Source organism: Mandrillus leucophaeus, unplaced genomic scaffold (assembly GCF_000951045.1).
Source record: "Mandrillus leucophaeus isolate KB7577 unplaced genomic scaffold, Mleu.le_1.0 Scaffold1649, whole genome shotgun sequence".
Lineage (NCBI taxonomy): Eukaryota > Metazoa > Chordata > Mammalia > Primates > Cercopithecidae > Mandrillus > Mandrillus leucophaeus.
This window is the reverse complement of record NW_012101642.1, coordinates 438,093-454,396: the sequence shown is the minus strand read 5'-3', so window position 1 is coordinate 454,396 and position 16,304 is coordinate 438,093. Positions and strand designations below refer to the sequence as shown.

General features: G+C 34.6%; 1 protein-coding gene across 1 annotated transcript in view; it reads right to left on the bottom strand.

The window, feature by feature from the left end:
- KIAA1109 (KIAA1109 ortholog) overlaps nt 1–16,304 on the bottom strand; it is a 192,700-nt gene that overhangs the window by 70,539 nt on the left and 105,857 nt on the right. The window contains exons 47-52 of the mRNA XM_011976372.1: nt 16,183–16,276; nt 14,599–14,649; nt 10,665–10,871; nt 8,886–9,124; nt 3,934–4,178; nt 1,602–1,707 (exon numbers count right to left, since the gene is read on the bottom strand). Of these exons, the coding sequence (XP_011831762.1) occupies nt 1,602–1,707; nt 3,934–4,178; nt 8,886–9,124; nt 10,665–10,871; nt 14,599–14,649; nt 16,183–16,276 (942 nt within the window). The remainder of the gene's footprint in view (nt 1–1,601; nt 1,708–3,933; nt 4,179–8,885; nt 9,125–10,664; nt 10,872–14,598; nt 14,650–16,182; nt 16,277–16,304) is intronic.

Sequence of the window (16,304 nt, the reverse complement as noted above, 5' to 3'; positions counted from 1 at the left end):
TTTTTGTGAGACGGAGTCTTGCTCTGTTGCCCAGGCTGGAGCGCAGTGGCACCATCTCAGCTCACCGCAAGCTCTGCCTCCCAGGTTCATGCCATTCTCCTGCCTCAGCCTCCTGAGCAGCTGGGACTACAGGTGCCTACCACCACGCCTGGCTAATTTTTTTGTATTTTTAATAGAGACAGGGTTTCACCGTGTTAGCCAGGATGGTCTTGATCTCCTGACCTAATGATCCACCCACCTCAGCCTCTCAAAGTGCTGGGATTACAGGCATGAGCCACTGCGCCTGGCCTATATTTTTTCAGTAATAAAATCATCTTGAAAATATTCTTTAGAACTCATAAGTTTGCCAGCTTGATATATTCTTAACAACTTTCCTATCATAAAAAATGTCATAATGTGATTTTAACCAGGTAAATGGGACACACCAAACAAAACTTGTGTATGTTTCCCAAGTTAAGGCTTCTTCAGTGGCAGAAAGGAATTTTACTATATACTTATTTCTTCCTTAATGATTTCTAGTCAACCATTTTCAGAAAAACTCCATGGTACCAATGATCTGATCTTTTAAGACCTAACTTGTAAAATTCCACAGCTCTGCAGGGTTTCTACAATATGATCATTAAATAGCTTCCTGACCTCAGATGCAACTAGAACCAACCCAGGAGAACCAAGGAAACCGGTTGTTCACACAGCTGCTACATAATTTAGTTCCTTCATCTAAGGAGCACTGTCCTCCTTCAGACCCTTATCAAATACTGGTATGTATGCTCTGCCTGCATCCTCTCTACCTCTCCTTTCTTGCCAAACTAGGCTTCATTCTTAAGTTTTGGGATATGAATTCTTCTGAGAAGCCTTTTCTGATCCTTTAGACTAGTTTCTCCTATGACACAGACTCATAGCACCCTGTTCTTGTCATTCACAGAACTCATCAAAATTGTAATTGAATACCTGGATACTTCATAAATTTGTTAAATGAATGAATTAATCCATAAGCATAAAGGAAACTCCTTTTGATGCCAATTTATGGATGTGGCTTAAATATTCTTTTAACATGATGACATTCACACTGAAAATACTCAGCATTAAGAATTGTTATACAGAGTCAACTTTTCACCCTAATTCCCTAATACTTTAGCTTGTGAAAAATGTAGAGCACTGACTAAGCTGAACTGTAAACTATTCTTGAGGAACAGCAAAAATGTAATGAGGGTTTCTACAGACAATTTACCATGCTGCCAGCATATAGCCATCATCTGGTATAGATAAAAGGTTGAAATCTTAGCAGTTATCTAAATGTTGTTTCCAAATGAGTATGATTAATTTGGTTAATAGACATACTGTAAGCTTTTCTTTCTTGAGGGTGAAACATAAATGAGCTTTCTGAAGTTTATGAATCCTAAATGTGTATATTATACATGACAAAAATGATAAGCAAACATTGTAGGTGGAAAAGCCATAAAAGGAATGGCCAGTTCTTAGGAGTTATTTGACAATTATATCCAAATGCTGGATCAATACTTATACCACAGACATATGGGACATCACACAGTCAAAAAGAATAAAAACCTTCACCTATACTGTAAGGTACTAGATCATCTTACCAGAAACTTTTTGTATTACTTCATTAACTTCCTTCATGAACACTTTCTGTACAAATACCAAGTGGTTTAGAAGATCAGTTGTAAGATTATGTTCAAAGGAACCAACCTGTCAGAAAAAAATCATATTAGATTAATGCTGATTACATTAGCTTTACTTTTTTCTTACATAAATCACCCTAAACTGAGGAAAAAGAGATAATTATCTATGATTTGAAATCAATATATTGAAGAAAAGTTAAAAATATTCAGAGTTCCTAATATGTTACTGGCCAAACACTATTATAGTCCATTCCCAAAATGGTTTTTGTTTTTTAATAATAGTAGTTAATAAGGTATGAGAAGTCTGGGGAGCAAATCAAAGTTATATATTTAACTTGCCAATTTTGAAATTAAATTTTCTCCTAGACTAAAATTTACTTTTAATGATCATTTTAATGGCCACTTTTGTGTCTTAGAATCACAGACGAGTTAAGTAAAAATAGATTTATTTATTTTTTTAGAGACAAAGTCTTGCTCTGTCACCCAGGCTGGAGCGCAGTGGCACAATCTCGGCTCACTGTAACCTCTACCTCCCGGGTTCAAGCGATTCTCCTGCCTCAGCCTCCTGAGTAGCTGGGACTACGGGCACCCACCACCATGACAGGATTTCACCATGTTGGCCAGGTTGGTCTCAAACTCCTGGCCTCAAGCTATCCGCCCGCTTTATCCCAAAGTGCTGAGATTACAGGTGTGAGCCACTACATCCAGCCAAAAACAATTTATTTAATCAAATATATATTTAATGACCGTCTATGTACCATGTTAGGTGCTAAGGATACGGCTATGAATAAAAACCAACAAAATTCTGGGTCTCAGGCTTACATCTGAGTGAATTAGCAAATCATCAGAGATACCCAATTAAGGTTTAATATAATTTGTGTCCTATAATTAGTACAAAGTATTAAATTTCTGGCAAATTAGTTAATAAACTAATTAGTTAATAAACCAATTTGCCAGAAACTATTTTCAGGTGTGTTTATTTCAGGCCATAGTAAAATAGGCAACTCTAAAAGGGATGCAATTTTAGATTCTTTGAAATGGTTGAAATTAAATACACTGTTTACTAAATTCGGGATTGTGTTCTGCCTCGTTACAAACTTATACCTTTCTAATATCTAGTATTAGCAAGGAATTATACAGCACACTGTATTCGTGTATGTTCTTTTAAATGGAACATTGATAGCAGGATGTCTAAACCGGAGCTTGGGGCTTTTAGTTTTCAGAGTAGAAAGCACAAGTGGGATACACCTTAAAATATTTTAAGTAAATCTCTGTTAGAATCCAAACACTATTTTTTTGTACACTTGTTTTTCACATACAGAAATCTCAACTCTTACAGAGGTTCCAGGGCAAGCAGGGCCTAAGAAGGTAAATCAGACTTAAATATGTCCCCCGTAGTTATAATATTTCTATCAGAGAACCCAAAGAGCATTCTTATAGATGCTGCAGTTTCTGGAGAACAAAATTTATAAAACAAAGAGCACATTGCTTTTTCATAAAGTTGTAACTGTTTTTGACAAACTGACGAGGTGAGCTGAGACACATCACAGGGTGCCTGGAGGCAGACCACTGAGGCGTGGCTCCTGTCTCTCTCAATTGATAGCTAGGAGACTTAAGGAAAGGTGTTTACTTCTCCGCTTCAAGTTTATATCAAATTAGGAAAATAACAGACGACCTGCTTACCACAAATCAAATGAAAAATGTGTCCAAATGCTTTTTAAACTTTTGACAGTTATACAAATATAAAGTGAAAAAATTATGATAGAATTAGATATGCTACTTTCAACTTAACCTTAGTAAAGAAATTAATCTGTAAGTCTAATTTATCTTTCAATATGACCTTTAGATTATCTTAATAATTATGTATACCTGTATGAATTATGTTAACTTGCTAAGGCTTAGTTTGCTCACCTACAAAATGAGAACAAATATTTCTACCTCATAGGATTTACTTAACCACTGCAGAAGTCAATGCGTGTAAAGCACATAATGAAAGTTAGCTGCGATTTGCTTTTAATAATCATTTGAACTACGAAAATATTGCAGAGATGGAATATATAACTAATACATATTTTTAAAAGCATGTTTAAATAAAACTACAGGGTAGTCAGACTAACAGACACAAAACACACATACACCCACACACACACTTGATTCAGTATAGAATTCTTCTGTGAAAACAAATGATTTTAAGACTTTACCTTAAAAGTTTGGATTACTACATATTTTGGTACATATAAATCTTGAAGCCTCCTAAATTACAAAGAGTAAGAAAATTTTAAAGTAAACTTACTTCTGCCACACAACGTAGATAATTTCCCTGTAAATAGTAACCTTGTTTAGAAGGCAGTTCATCTATACTCCACACCTGATCCGAATAACTATCATGTTCTTCCATTATATATTTCCCTGACATGGTAACAGGAGGAAGGTTAAGACTGGCAGAAGGAGGAATGGTTGACATATCTGTGGCAGAAACTTTTGAAGTAAAACGCAATCTGTGATTTGGCAGCTCAAATGTAAATCTTGTCTGTGCACCTGTAAGAAATGAGAAAAGTTATTGTTCGTGTTAGTGTTCATTCACTCATTCATTCCTCATTTTTTCCAAAAAGGGTATCTAAGAAAAATGCATGGATATTCCCAAACCTATCTTGAAATATATGAAAGCATATTTTAAAGTTGCTTATAAAATATTCCCTATCTTTAAATATGCAAGTCAGTCAGCAAGTATTATTAAGCCAGTAAGTATTATTTATTAAGACTGGCAGTGTGTTAGGCACTAGGAAAACACCCACGTTCTTTATTTCATAGAAGGTAGAACAGAAATAAAATGCCCTTATTATTAAAGAATTGTAACAAGAAAATTAATCAAGTTAAAAAAAATTCGCCAGTCCACACAGTGCTTTATTCACAGAGAATAGTAGGTAGTTAACAATGTGTCTACTGATCCTGATTCAGTGTGGAAATGCTAAAATTGCCAAATCAATTAAACTGAACTCACTGAAACATTCATAAAGTATAAAGTTATACAAACATATGTCTCTTTGACCTTAATAATTATTCATGGGACCATATATCAAATAAGGGTATATTATGAATTTTAGTTTACTGTTGACCTTAAACACTTAAATCAATAATCTGGCACATAATTTTTCAAACAAATATAAATATACCAGCTTTACTATTATTCAGTCCATATTTCTCCAACTGTTTATGAGGGCATGAGGGGAAGCCTTATTAAAATCAACATCTGTTGTTGCCCTTTACACATGTAATGTACATACACATGCTCCTTTCAAACCAACAGAATCTACTGATATTCTTCTGTACATTACCAATTCTCTCCACTCAAACATCATCAAATTGCCTATTTAGCCTACGTATATAATTTATTACATATCCCTACTGCTCCTCAACTGAGCCAGAAATAATTCTCTTTTTTTCAAAATACTAATCAAGGGTCATCTCCTATATGTCACATTCACTACATTCATTAACTATAGTGCTTGCACCTGGAATGAGTTAGCCAAAAACAGAAAAATGCTCACTCACCAACTGGGGTATCTGTGAATGACCAGATGAGTCATGATTGCCCTGATCTCCTCTTACTACTCCAACCAGGAGACTCCTTGACTATCATTTACAAGCTGCAAGGGGTGGGGACTGTCTACCACTGTTGCTACCACCACTACCATTGCTAGCACACCACCAAATAAAAACACCAAGATTGAAATAATCCTAGGCCTCAGTTACTGAGTCATCCCTTATTACTAGTATAGTCATTCTTTTACTGTTTTTATCTCTTTCCTTTAATTTCAATAAGAATTTTGGGTTCTTACCTCTCTGGATATTTAACAATGTGTTTACTCTAGGACCCTAAACTGCCTATCTGACTTTTGACTTGCTGCTTCTGTGGACCCTTGTATTTCATGGGTGCCCTGAATAAATGACCAAATGTGTGTAACTTATTGTCAGGCCTGGACTCTAATATCTGAAGGCCTAAGACTTCTGACTCTGCCAAATATGGAAATTTACTTTAAAATGCTTCTCTTGCTGGTAACAGAAAGGTCTAAATGTTCAGCAAAATTACTCTTAATAAAGAAACCCAAAATGCTAGAGATGGGCGTACATATACAGTAATCTCCCTTTATTTGGGATAGATGTGTTCTAAGATCCCCAGTGGATGCCTGAAACCATAGATAGTATCAAACCCTATATATATGTCTTTTCCTATACATACATTCCTATGATAAAGTTTAATTTATAAATCAGACACAACAAGAGATTAACAACAACAACAAAATAGAACAACTGTACTGTAACAACAGTTCTGTAAATATCTTTGTAAATATGGGGGTCTCTCAAAATAGCTTATTGTATGTAATATTTTCGGACTACAGTTGACCATAGGTAACTGAAATGTGAAGAGACAAAACACATGAATAAGCAGGGACTACTGTATACACATACTTATATAAATATGTACGTATCTGCGTATATTCATATATATGTATATACTTTTAAATTATGTTAACAGAATAAAGGACAAAATACATTTTCATTTCATTAGATAACAGAACAAAGTATCTGATTACATTTACCAATAATTCTTCATAGAAATTCTTAGCACAGTGGGAAAATAAGTACATTTTCTTAACCTGATAGCAGAAACCTACAGCAGACATCAGACTTATTCATGTAATGTTGATTCCTTTAAGAAAATGGAACAAGGCAAGCACAATAAGGCAAGAAAAAGAACTAAAAGTTGGAAAGAAACAAAAGTATCATTATTTGCTGTTTAAACAGTATGACTGTCTATAGATAAAACTCCTAAGAATCTACAACTTATTGATAATAATGGTTTAATGTGGTTACTGAGTATCAGATTAACATAAAAGCATCAAGCACACTTGTACAGACTACCAACAGTTTAGAAAAATGCCATTTTACAAAAGATAACACTTGTAATAGCTACAACACCACAAGATACTTAGATATATAAATAAATAAATACATCTTGTAAAAGACGCACAAAACTCTTTAAGTAGAAAAATTTTAAAATTTACACAAAAACATTAAAGAAGACTTAAACAACAGAGAAGTAAGACTTAGGAAAAGGGAGGTTAAATATTGTTTAGTTGTCATTTCTCCCCAAATAAATCTATAGATTCAATTAAGTTCTTACAGAAATCTAAACAGGCTTTTTCAGGGAACTTAACAAACTGATTCTAAAATGTTTATGAGGCCAGGCATGGTGACTGATGCCTGTAATACTAGCACTTTGGAAGACCAAGGCAGGCGGATCGCTTGAGGCCAGGAGTTTGACACCAGCCTAGGCAACACAGTGAAATCCCACCATCTCCACAAAAAGTTTTAAAATTAGTCAGATGTGGTGGTGCATGCCTATAGTCCTGGCTACTCACAGGGCTGAGACTGGAGGATCACTTGAGGAGGTCAAGGCTGCAGAGAGCTGTGATCATGCCACTGCCCTCCAGCCTGGGCAACAAAGTGAGACCCTGTCTCAAAAAAATAAAAATAAAAATAAAAAACGTATATGAAAGAGCAAAGGACCAAAAATAGCCAGGACAATTCCTGAAAAAGTCAGGCAGCAATATGATACTGGTGCAAAGAGATCAATGAAGCAGAATAGAAAACTCAGACTCCCACGTTAAAAATAACACTTAATATGTGACTAATTTTTGGATTATATATCACTAAAAAAAAAGAATAAATTAATAAGTGATGCTGAGATCATTGGTTATATACAATGATACTGGTTATATACTACCCCATGCCAAATGTAAGAACAATAATAATTGACTAAGATAGATTAAAAACTTAAATATGAATAGCAAAACTCAGAACATTCAAGAAAAAATGTATCAGAATATCTTTATTATCCTAGGAAGAGAAGCATTTCTTCAGGACATAAAAATACACAACATACAGGAAAAATAATGGTAAATTCAATTACATTAAAATGAAGAATGTCTGCTGATTAAAAGAAAAAGTTAAATGATAAGCCTCCAACTAGGTGACAACACATAAACATATAATATCAAAGAGTTAATATATAGAATTTATGAAGAATTATTGTGAATCAAGAAAAATACAAATGACTCAATGGTAAAGTAAGCAAAAAAAAGAACCATCAACTGGCATTTTATATATATAAACATGTAAGGAGCTCTTAGTCAAATAAAAAAATTCCTAGTTAAAAAATGTGAGATTCCATATAAACAAAGTTCAAAACAGCTAAAAGCAAACTTTAAATCATTTATGAGTATATACATACATGGTAAAACTATATGGGCAAGCAAAAGAATGGGTAAGACAAAATTCATGCTAGTAGTAATTCCATGAGAAATGAAGACTGCCTTTTTTTTTTTTGAGATGAAGTCTCACTCTGTCACTGAGGCTGGAGTATAGTGGCACACTGTCAGCTCACTGCAACCTCCGCCTCGCAGATTCAAGTGATTCTCCTGCCACAGCTTCCTGAGTAGCTGGGATTACAGGTTCCTGCCACCATGCCCAGCTAATTTGTGTATTTTTAACAGAGATGGGGTTTTGCTATGTTTTCCAAGCTGGTCTTGAAGTCTTGACCTCAGGTGATCCACCCGCCTCAGCCTCCCAAAGTGCTGTGATTACAGGTGTGAGCCACCACGCCCAGCCAAAGAAGGCTTCAAAGTATTGGAAATGTGCCAATTCCTAGGTTGTATTGTGGGTTGGTGAGTTCACAGTACTTATTCTTTAAAATGTGTATATGTATAATTTACATGCTTTTGTATATATGATAAATTTCATAAATGTTAAAAGCAAGGAATTTTGAGATAGAATATATTAATATAAGGGTCACAAAACCATATAGAATTAGCTGTTTTGAAGAAATAAATGACTTCTGATTTGAGCTAAATGAACCCAATGTGAAAATAAAACAAGTTATTCAGTCTATTGAAAACTTAATAGATGTAGAAATGGGTTGATTTATTCAACTTAAGTTTAAATTGGAGAAATGGCCTCCATAGTTGAATAATTTTATGGAGTTCAAAAGAGTTCACTCTGGCCATTCAAGGTACTGGGGTGGGGGATATTTTTACTTGACTAGAGAACATCATTAATGAACTTTAAATGTTATAATCAAAATTACTTATAATATCTATAAAACCAAATTTACCTTTTTATCAAAATATTACTAATTTCTCAAATCATAAATTTTAAGAGCGTGAATTCAGAATTCAATATTACCTGTCATTCCATGACTTCTCATTCTTCCCATCTTGTATTCTGCTTTCAGAGACGGTAAAAGTGCTGCTCCAATGGCAATACCATCTAACATGGCACTGAATTTAAGAACAATAGGCTTCTTTTCTAAGCCTTCTGGTAGCTGAGGAAATTCATTTGTTTCAACAGGAGTTTGATTAACGCTTGTTGGGGTTTTTTCAGAAGGTAGTGGGGTTGCAATATCTTCTTTTGCAGGCTGTGGGCTAGAAAGCAAAAAAAAAAAATTAAAAAATAAACACACAGGAGCTACCATTTTATTGCGGAAAATCATGGGATTTCTCAGTGAAAAATAGCAAATATATACTGTGAATAGATGTTTTCTTTCCAATATCAGATCATATTCAGACTTTCTAAAACAGATGTTGAACAATGATGATATGGAAAAGTAGACAAGAAGTAATAACAATGTAAAACTCTAGAATGTTATACTGCCAAGGTGATTCTTAACAGTATTGCAAAACTGGGATTTAAACTCAGATTTGTCTGATTCCAAATTCTATGACTTAACCATTACACACTACTATTGATATTATTGCCACTACTACTACTACTGTTAAGAATGACAACACGAACTCCAACAATAACAATAATAATAACAATTTGAGTGCCAGGTACTCTTCTTAGTGCACTGTGTGCTTTGTCTCATTTATCTCACTTTAAGTAGGTACCACTGTCTCCAAGTTGCAAATGAGGAAGCATAGCTAGAGTGCTGAAACTAGGATTTAAACCCAATCAGTCTGACTCCAGGGTCTGATTTTTCAACTACTATACTCTACGGATAATATATTATAATAAGGAAAAGTTTCTTGGAACATTTTAAAACTAAAATTTATACATTCTGGATTCCATATTTCTGTTCAGAGGAAAAACATTTAAATTTTTACTACTTAGCTTCAGCCGTGATTAAACATTATATCAGAATTAAAGATTTAGATAGAACAACTGGAAAAATCAGCTTTGAGACACCTTCAAAAGACACACTAATGTTTTCCCACTTTATAGGATGTGGGAAATAAAACGTAAGACAACTTTGTAACCTTTTACATGTATTTTTTTTTTTTTAAAGATGGAATTTCGCTCGTTGCCCAGGCTGGAATGCAATGGTGCAATCTTGGCTCACTGCAACCTCCGCCTCCCGGGTTCAAGCGATTATTCTGCCTCAGCCTCCCAAGTAGTTGGGATTACAGATGCCTGCCACCACATATTTTTATTAGTTACAGTTTATGGAGACCATGAATAAGGCTCAGCAGTGAAGATGCATGAACAAAGGATATAGACATAGGGAATAAAGGTTAATGCTCAAATTTACTGCCCTTTAAAATATTTATGTGGCATGGTCAGATGCTGCCTTGGGACATAAATGATCACTACTATACGTTCTTAAACCTGTGCAGTCATAAATCTCCAATGAATTCAAAGTAAACAAGGATTGATATGGTCCTGGAATTCATCAAGTTGCTTTTTATTAGTACCTCTTATAATACTCACAAATCTCTAGGATCTCTTAAGCTTTGTTTATGCAATATGGAACACTGACAATTGCAGTGATGACACTGTACTTTAATGCTATCAAATGTCATTTTCACATGATCACTATTGGCTACTCTCCTCTTGCTCCACTGTCCATGATGGTTGATACTTAGAAGTAACTCATCATCTCCCTCCAAACTTTTGTTAATGCAGCAAAGAATATCCTGAGGTAGTATATGGAATCACAGAATGTGAACAAATAAAATAACTTACGCTGTAGAAGGTTGTCTGATTAGGTCTGAGATTTGTTTAGATAGTTGGTGAGAACTTCGAACCATCATGCTATGTAAGGTGGCAGGGTGCTGAGGAATGTTGATGCTGATAGCTCCTACTTTGAACACAGCAGCATTGTTTGTCTTCAGCCCTCTCTGGGCACTGTAGAGGGCTTGGGACTTGGCAATACTACATTTCACTACAGTTCTATCAATAGAGAAAGAGGACTATTAAAATACAGCCAACAGCCAAGTAAAGAGAAATTTTGAAAAAATATTGAGAGCAAGAAAAATACCTATAAATTTGAGAGGTCTTCAAAAAGTTCATGGAAAATGTGTATTATAAAAAAACTACATGTAGATTTCAGAATCATTTTGCACCAAAATAAACTCATATTCACTTGTTAAAACATGTGAACAGGATCTTCTTTAATGTACCAAGAAGGATAACACATCAGTTTGACAGAGCCCCTATCAAAACAGTATGAATTCTGCTAAAATTGAAGCAAGAACAAGCATCAAGTTTATGGTGAAGTTTGGGTGGAATTATAGTGAAATCATTGATGCTTTACAAAAAGCCTTTGGGGATAATCTCCCAAAGCAATTAGCAGTTTACGAATGGATAACTCAAGAAGGGACAAGACAATGTTGATGAAGCCCACAGTGGCAAACCAAGTATCAATTTGCTAGGAAAAATTTTATCTTCTTTGTGCCTAATTGAAGAGGACCAACAATTAACAGCACAAACAACCGCCAACACCATAGACAACTTCAACTGATTCAGCTTACACAATTCTGACTAACAACTCAAAGTTGAGCAAACTTTGCTCCCAAATCAACTCCCAACAAAGGCAGAGCTTTCAATGGAAATTTTAAACAAGTGAGATCCAGATCCTGAAGCATTTCTTCAAAGAACTGTAATGGGAGATTAAACATGGCTTTACCAGTACAATACCAAAAATAAAGTACAATCAAAGCAATGGCTACAAAGAAGTGGAAATGGTCCAGTCAAATCAAAAGTGGACCAGTCATGGCTGGGCATGGTGGCTCACACCTGTAATCCCAACACTTTGAGAAAGTGAGGTGAGCAGATCCCTTGAGCTCAGGAGTTTGAGATCAGCCTGGGCAACATGCCAAAACCCCATCTCTAGAAAAAATACAAAAATTAGCTGGGTGTAGTTGCACGTACCTTTAGTCCCTGCTACTTGGGAGGCTGAGGTGGGAGGACTGCTTGAACCCAGGAGACCGAGATTGCAGTGAGCTGAGATTGCACCACTGCACTCCAGCGTGGGTGGCAGATAAAAGTGGACCAGTCAAAAGCAAAGGTCATGGCAACAGTTTTTTGGGATGCTCAAAGCATTTTGCTTGTTGACTTTCTGGAGGGCCAAAGAATGATAACATCTGCTTATTATAAGAGTGTTTTGAGAAAGGTAGCCATAGCTTTACTGGAAAAATGCTCGGGAAAGCTTTACCAGTCCTCCACCACAACAATGCTCTCGCTCATTCCTCTTGTCAAACAAGAGCAATTCTGTTAAGAGTTTTGATGGGAAGTCAGTAGGCATCCATTTTACATCTTAATTTGGCTCCTTCTGACTTTTTTTTGTTTCCTAATTTCAAAAAAGAAAAAAATTTAAAGGGTACCCATTTCTCTTCAGTTAACGTAAAAAAGACTGCACTGTCATGGGACCCTCTGTTCATTAGCAATGGAATAAATGGCTGGTATCATTGATTAGAAAAGTGTCTGAACTTAATGGAGCTTATGTTGGGAAATAAAGTTTATATGTTTTAATTCCATTTTCCACAGTTTGTGAAGCCCCCTCATAATTGAATGAACTAAAACGACTTAAAAATTTTCATGTATTTAAATTATACATTGAAGAAACAATGTTATCTAAAAATATTAATATATTTTATACTATTTGCACTGAATAGTGTTTAATTTCTTTAATAGGAAGAATCTATAGAAGAAAATAAGTATATGCTCACATGTAAGTAAAAACATGAACAAGATATATTACATACACAGACACACAACATTCCACTTTTTATTTTACCCCCATTCAGAACTCTTTTGTTCTCCACCTTATTTTAGAGATCTGTACAACCATTATACAGACACTGAATATGAAAAGAAAAACAATATTCACTATACTTCTTAAAATCTAATTAGGGAGTCAAAGAAATTAGAATAACAGTCATCCACTATGTTACAAGAAATTGATAGGAAGGAGGAAGTGTAACTTGTATTTTCTGCTTTTCATTTTCAATGAGTGGTAAACAAACGATAAAAGTTTGATTCATAATGAGCAAGGCTATTACTTTTCGTTAAGAATTGGTATCCTTTAATTACTAGTACAGACATAAAGCTAAGATACTATCTTTCTTGATTTCCTTTGTTCTTTCCAATGCCTAGAACAGTTCCTAGAAGATAACAGACACTTACCAAATATTTGTGAAATGAAAGAGCAGAAAGAAGTAAAGCAAAAGAATGACTTCTACCACTACAACGGTGGAATTCCACAGATAGGATATGATAGGACATTTATGTAGAAGCCATAATGAAGTCGTCTTTGACACATACACACACCCTCACATACATATTTGTTTTTTAAAGATGGGGTCTCATTGTTGCCCAGGCTGGAGTGCAGTGACACCATCATAGCTCACCACAGCCTGGACCTCTTGGGCTCGAGTGATCCTTCCGCCTCAGTCTCCCAAGTGGATGGGACTACAAGAGACGTGCCACCATGCCCGGCTAATTTGTTTTTAAATTTTTTGTAGAGACAGGGTCTCATTATGTTGCTCAGGCTGGTCTCAAACTCCTGGCCTCAAGCAATCCTCCCAGCTCGGCTCCAATAACTTCTAATATAAATGTGATCCTTCAAATGGGCAACTGATTCTTGACAATCAGTAAATTTGGCAAAATACACAAAATACATTATTTCATATTAATTACAGGCCAGTTTACATACATTAATCTCTGCTGGGCTGTAGAAAATTTGCCAATTATTTATAGTCTCAAGGATATGAAGAACCAGTTCATCACATTTAACTTTTATCAGGATAAACCTTGAAAAGCCTAACAGTAGCTTTATCAGAGGTCTTGATTATTTATAAACAGTAAAATCTAGGTATTATATAAAATTCAAAACCAATTACTAGAGAAGTATACTTTTTTCTTCCACAACACACTATTTCTTGGAGACGATCAGAGGGTGGAGGCGGTAGTTTATGAAATTGGCCTAGTCAGCATGAAGGTAGGCTCTGGAATGCTGATTACTTACTGAATTTTGAATCATTTCTAACAGTATAATAATTAAAACCATTGTTTAACACCAGTATTTCAAGTTCAGTTTCAACATAAGCCAGAACACACCCAGATGGTGCTGACATGCAAATGGCTCTCTAGATGCGAATAGCATTCATCTATTGAATGAAATTAAACACACATTTACATATAGTAAAGGCCATTAAAATCTATTAACAGAGCAGTCAACTCTCTCCATCTTAAATACAGAATTATAAGGTTGAGATGTACAGATGTTTTATTATTAGTGTTTTAATAATTATTTCTACAATTAGTGAAAACTCTTTCTTGCAAAGTGAATTTTTTAAGCTTCCATTATCATATCAAAAATTAAGTACTTTGATCATAGAAATTTTAACAGTAACATATCTGAAAAGGCACAAGCAACACACAACTACAGTGTTACAACTTGTCAACAACAGACAAGGTATGAATTACCAAAAAAGCAGCCCTTACCTGTGTTTTCTTTGATTACCAGTAAGCTTTAATCTATTATATAAAAGGGTCTATATTACAGCTACAAAACAATAACTAAATAATTCACAGCCATGAAAATAATTTAAATATTTTAAAAACTATTCAATACTACAGTAATCACAAAGCCATGAAAAAGAATAATATGACATACAGAAACTCTTGTTTGGCTGTACTTGTAGGAGATGTAGGAAAATCCTCCAGTCTACAGATGAAGAGTCAAGAGAAAGCAGGAAAACAAAAAGGAGGCAAATAAACATTCATGCACAAATTAGTTACAATATGACCAATCATCTGGAAAGCTTTTCTAATTTCCTACTCTAAAAATGTTCCATTAAAGTACCATTTGAACTATTTTTTTCTATTCCATGTCCTTTTCATTGCAACTGAAAATGAAATACCAAAGAATACACTACAAGCTTGGCAGTAACTAATAAATAACTTTTATTTTTCAAATAAAACAGTTAAGGGATCTTTACTTGGGGAAAAAAGAGCAAGAAATATCAGCAATATAATATTTTATCAAAAATCTGTTTTATAAACATTATGTTTTACAAGGTTAAAGACTATTGGAAGTCCTTCTCTTTAGAGATAATAAATAATGAAGAGAAGAGATCCAGGAGGATAGAGTAAATAAAACTCATGGGATACCTAAAGAAATTTAGTTTACTTTCTGAAGGTAACGTACCCATGGTAATTCAAATTTAGAGTAAATGAAAGAATCATGAAATCCATGGTCTATGACTTTCAGAAGAAGGATCATAAGGTGGAAAGAGTATAGATTCAGGCATCTCTTCTTACTGACTATATTAAGTATTTTAGGCACTATGTTGATCTTTCTGAACCTCAATCTATTGTTCTGTAAAGGTGGATAAAATCACCCCAGTTCCCAAAATTGCAGTGAGGATTAAATAAAATAATATAGGTGAGGCTCCTGGCCCACAGTAGGCACTTAATAATATTGTAATTAATACATAATAATAAGCCCTTCTCCTATATTGAATGAACAAAAAAAGATCTCATCTCTCACAACCACCAGAATTTCCTGCCTTTCTTGAAAAGACTTCTAAGGAAATGTGATCTGGATAGTAGGCAGCTATTATGAAATATATAGTCTTTGGTTCTACACTTACAGATCCAAACCAAACCTGAGACAGTCTCCAGGAAGTCTTGAGAATGGGCCCTGTCTGAGGTTGCTGAGTTTGGTCAAAACTCACTGGAGAAAGCTATGGCCTATAATAAACATCCATTTCAGGATATATTCCCCAAGGTAGCTAGCACATTATTCAGATTTTTTAAATATTATTAGAGCTGTAACATATCATACTTCTTAGTCAATCTAGGACTAATACTTAATTTTTAAAACGCTGAACCAAATCCTCTATTAGTCATGTTGGATATGTTACAGGATAACAGTAGCACAACATTAGCTAGCCATAATGTTAAGAAACAGCAAATTCTGAAAATCTGACCTAAATTATCAAAGCCTGTTTTATAGTTAACATGAAACTGCTCTGCTGAATGGAAGTTAGGAATGAAGGTATATACTACCAATTTTAGGAAGACAAAAAGTATTTTTCTAAAATATTTTATTTGGCGATATTCTCAATGACAGAATTCTTAGTATCTGGGAACTGAGACTGTATATACAAACCTCAAAATTCAGCATGTTTATCCAAAGAATTTCAAGTTTTGTCTAAAACTATAAGTGTAAGAAAATAAAAACTGACATACTTACTGTATATTTGGTGTAATCCCTTCAAGCAGCACAATATTAACCCCACCAATATGAGCAGTAGCACAAGTCTCAGTCATCTTTTGATGTAAAACATCTTAAATATGAGAAAAAAATATTTATTT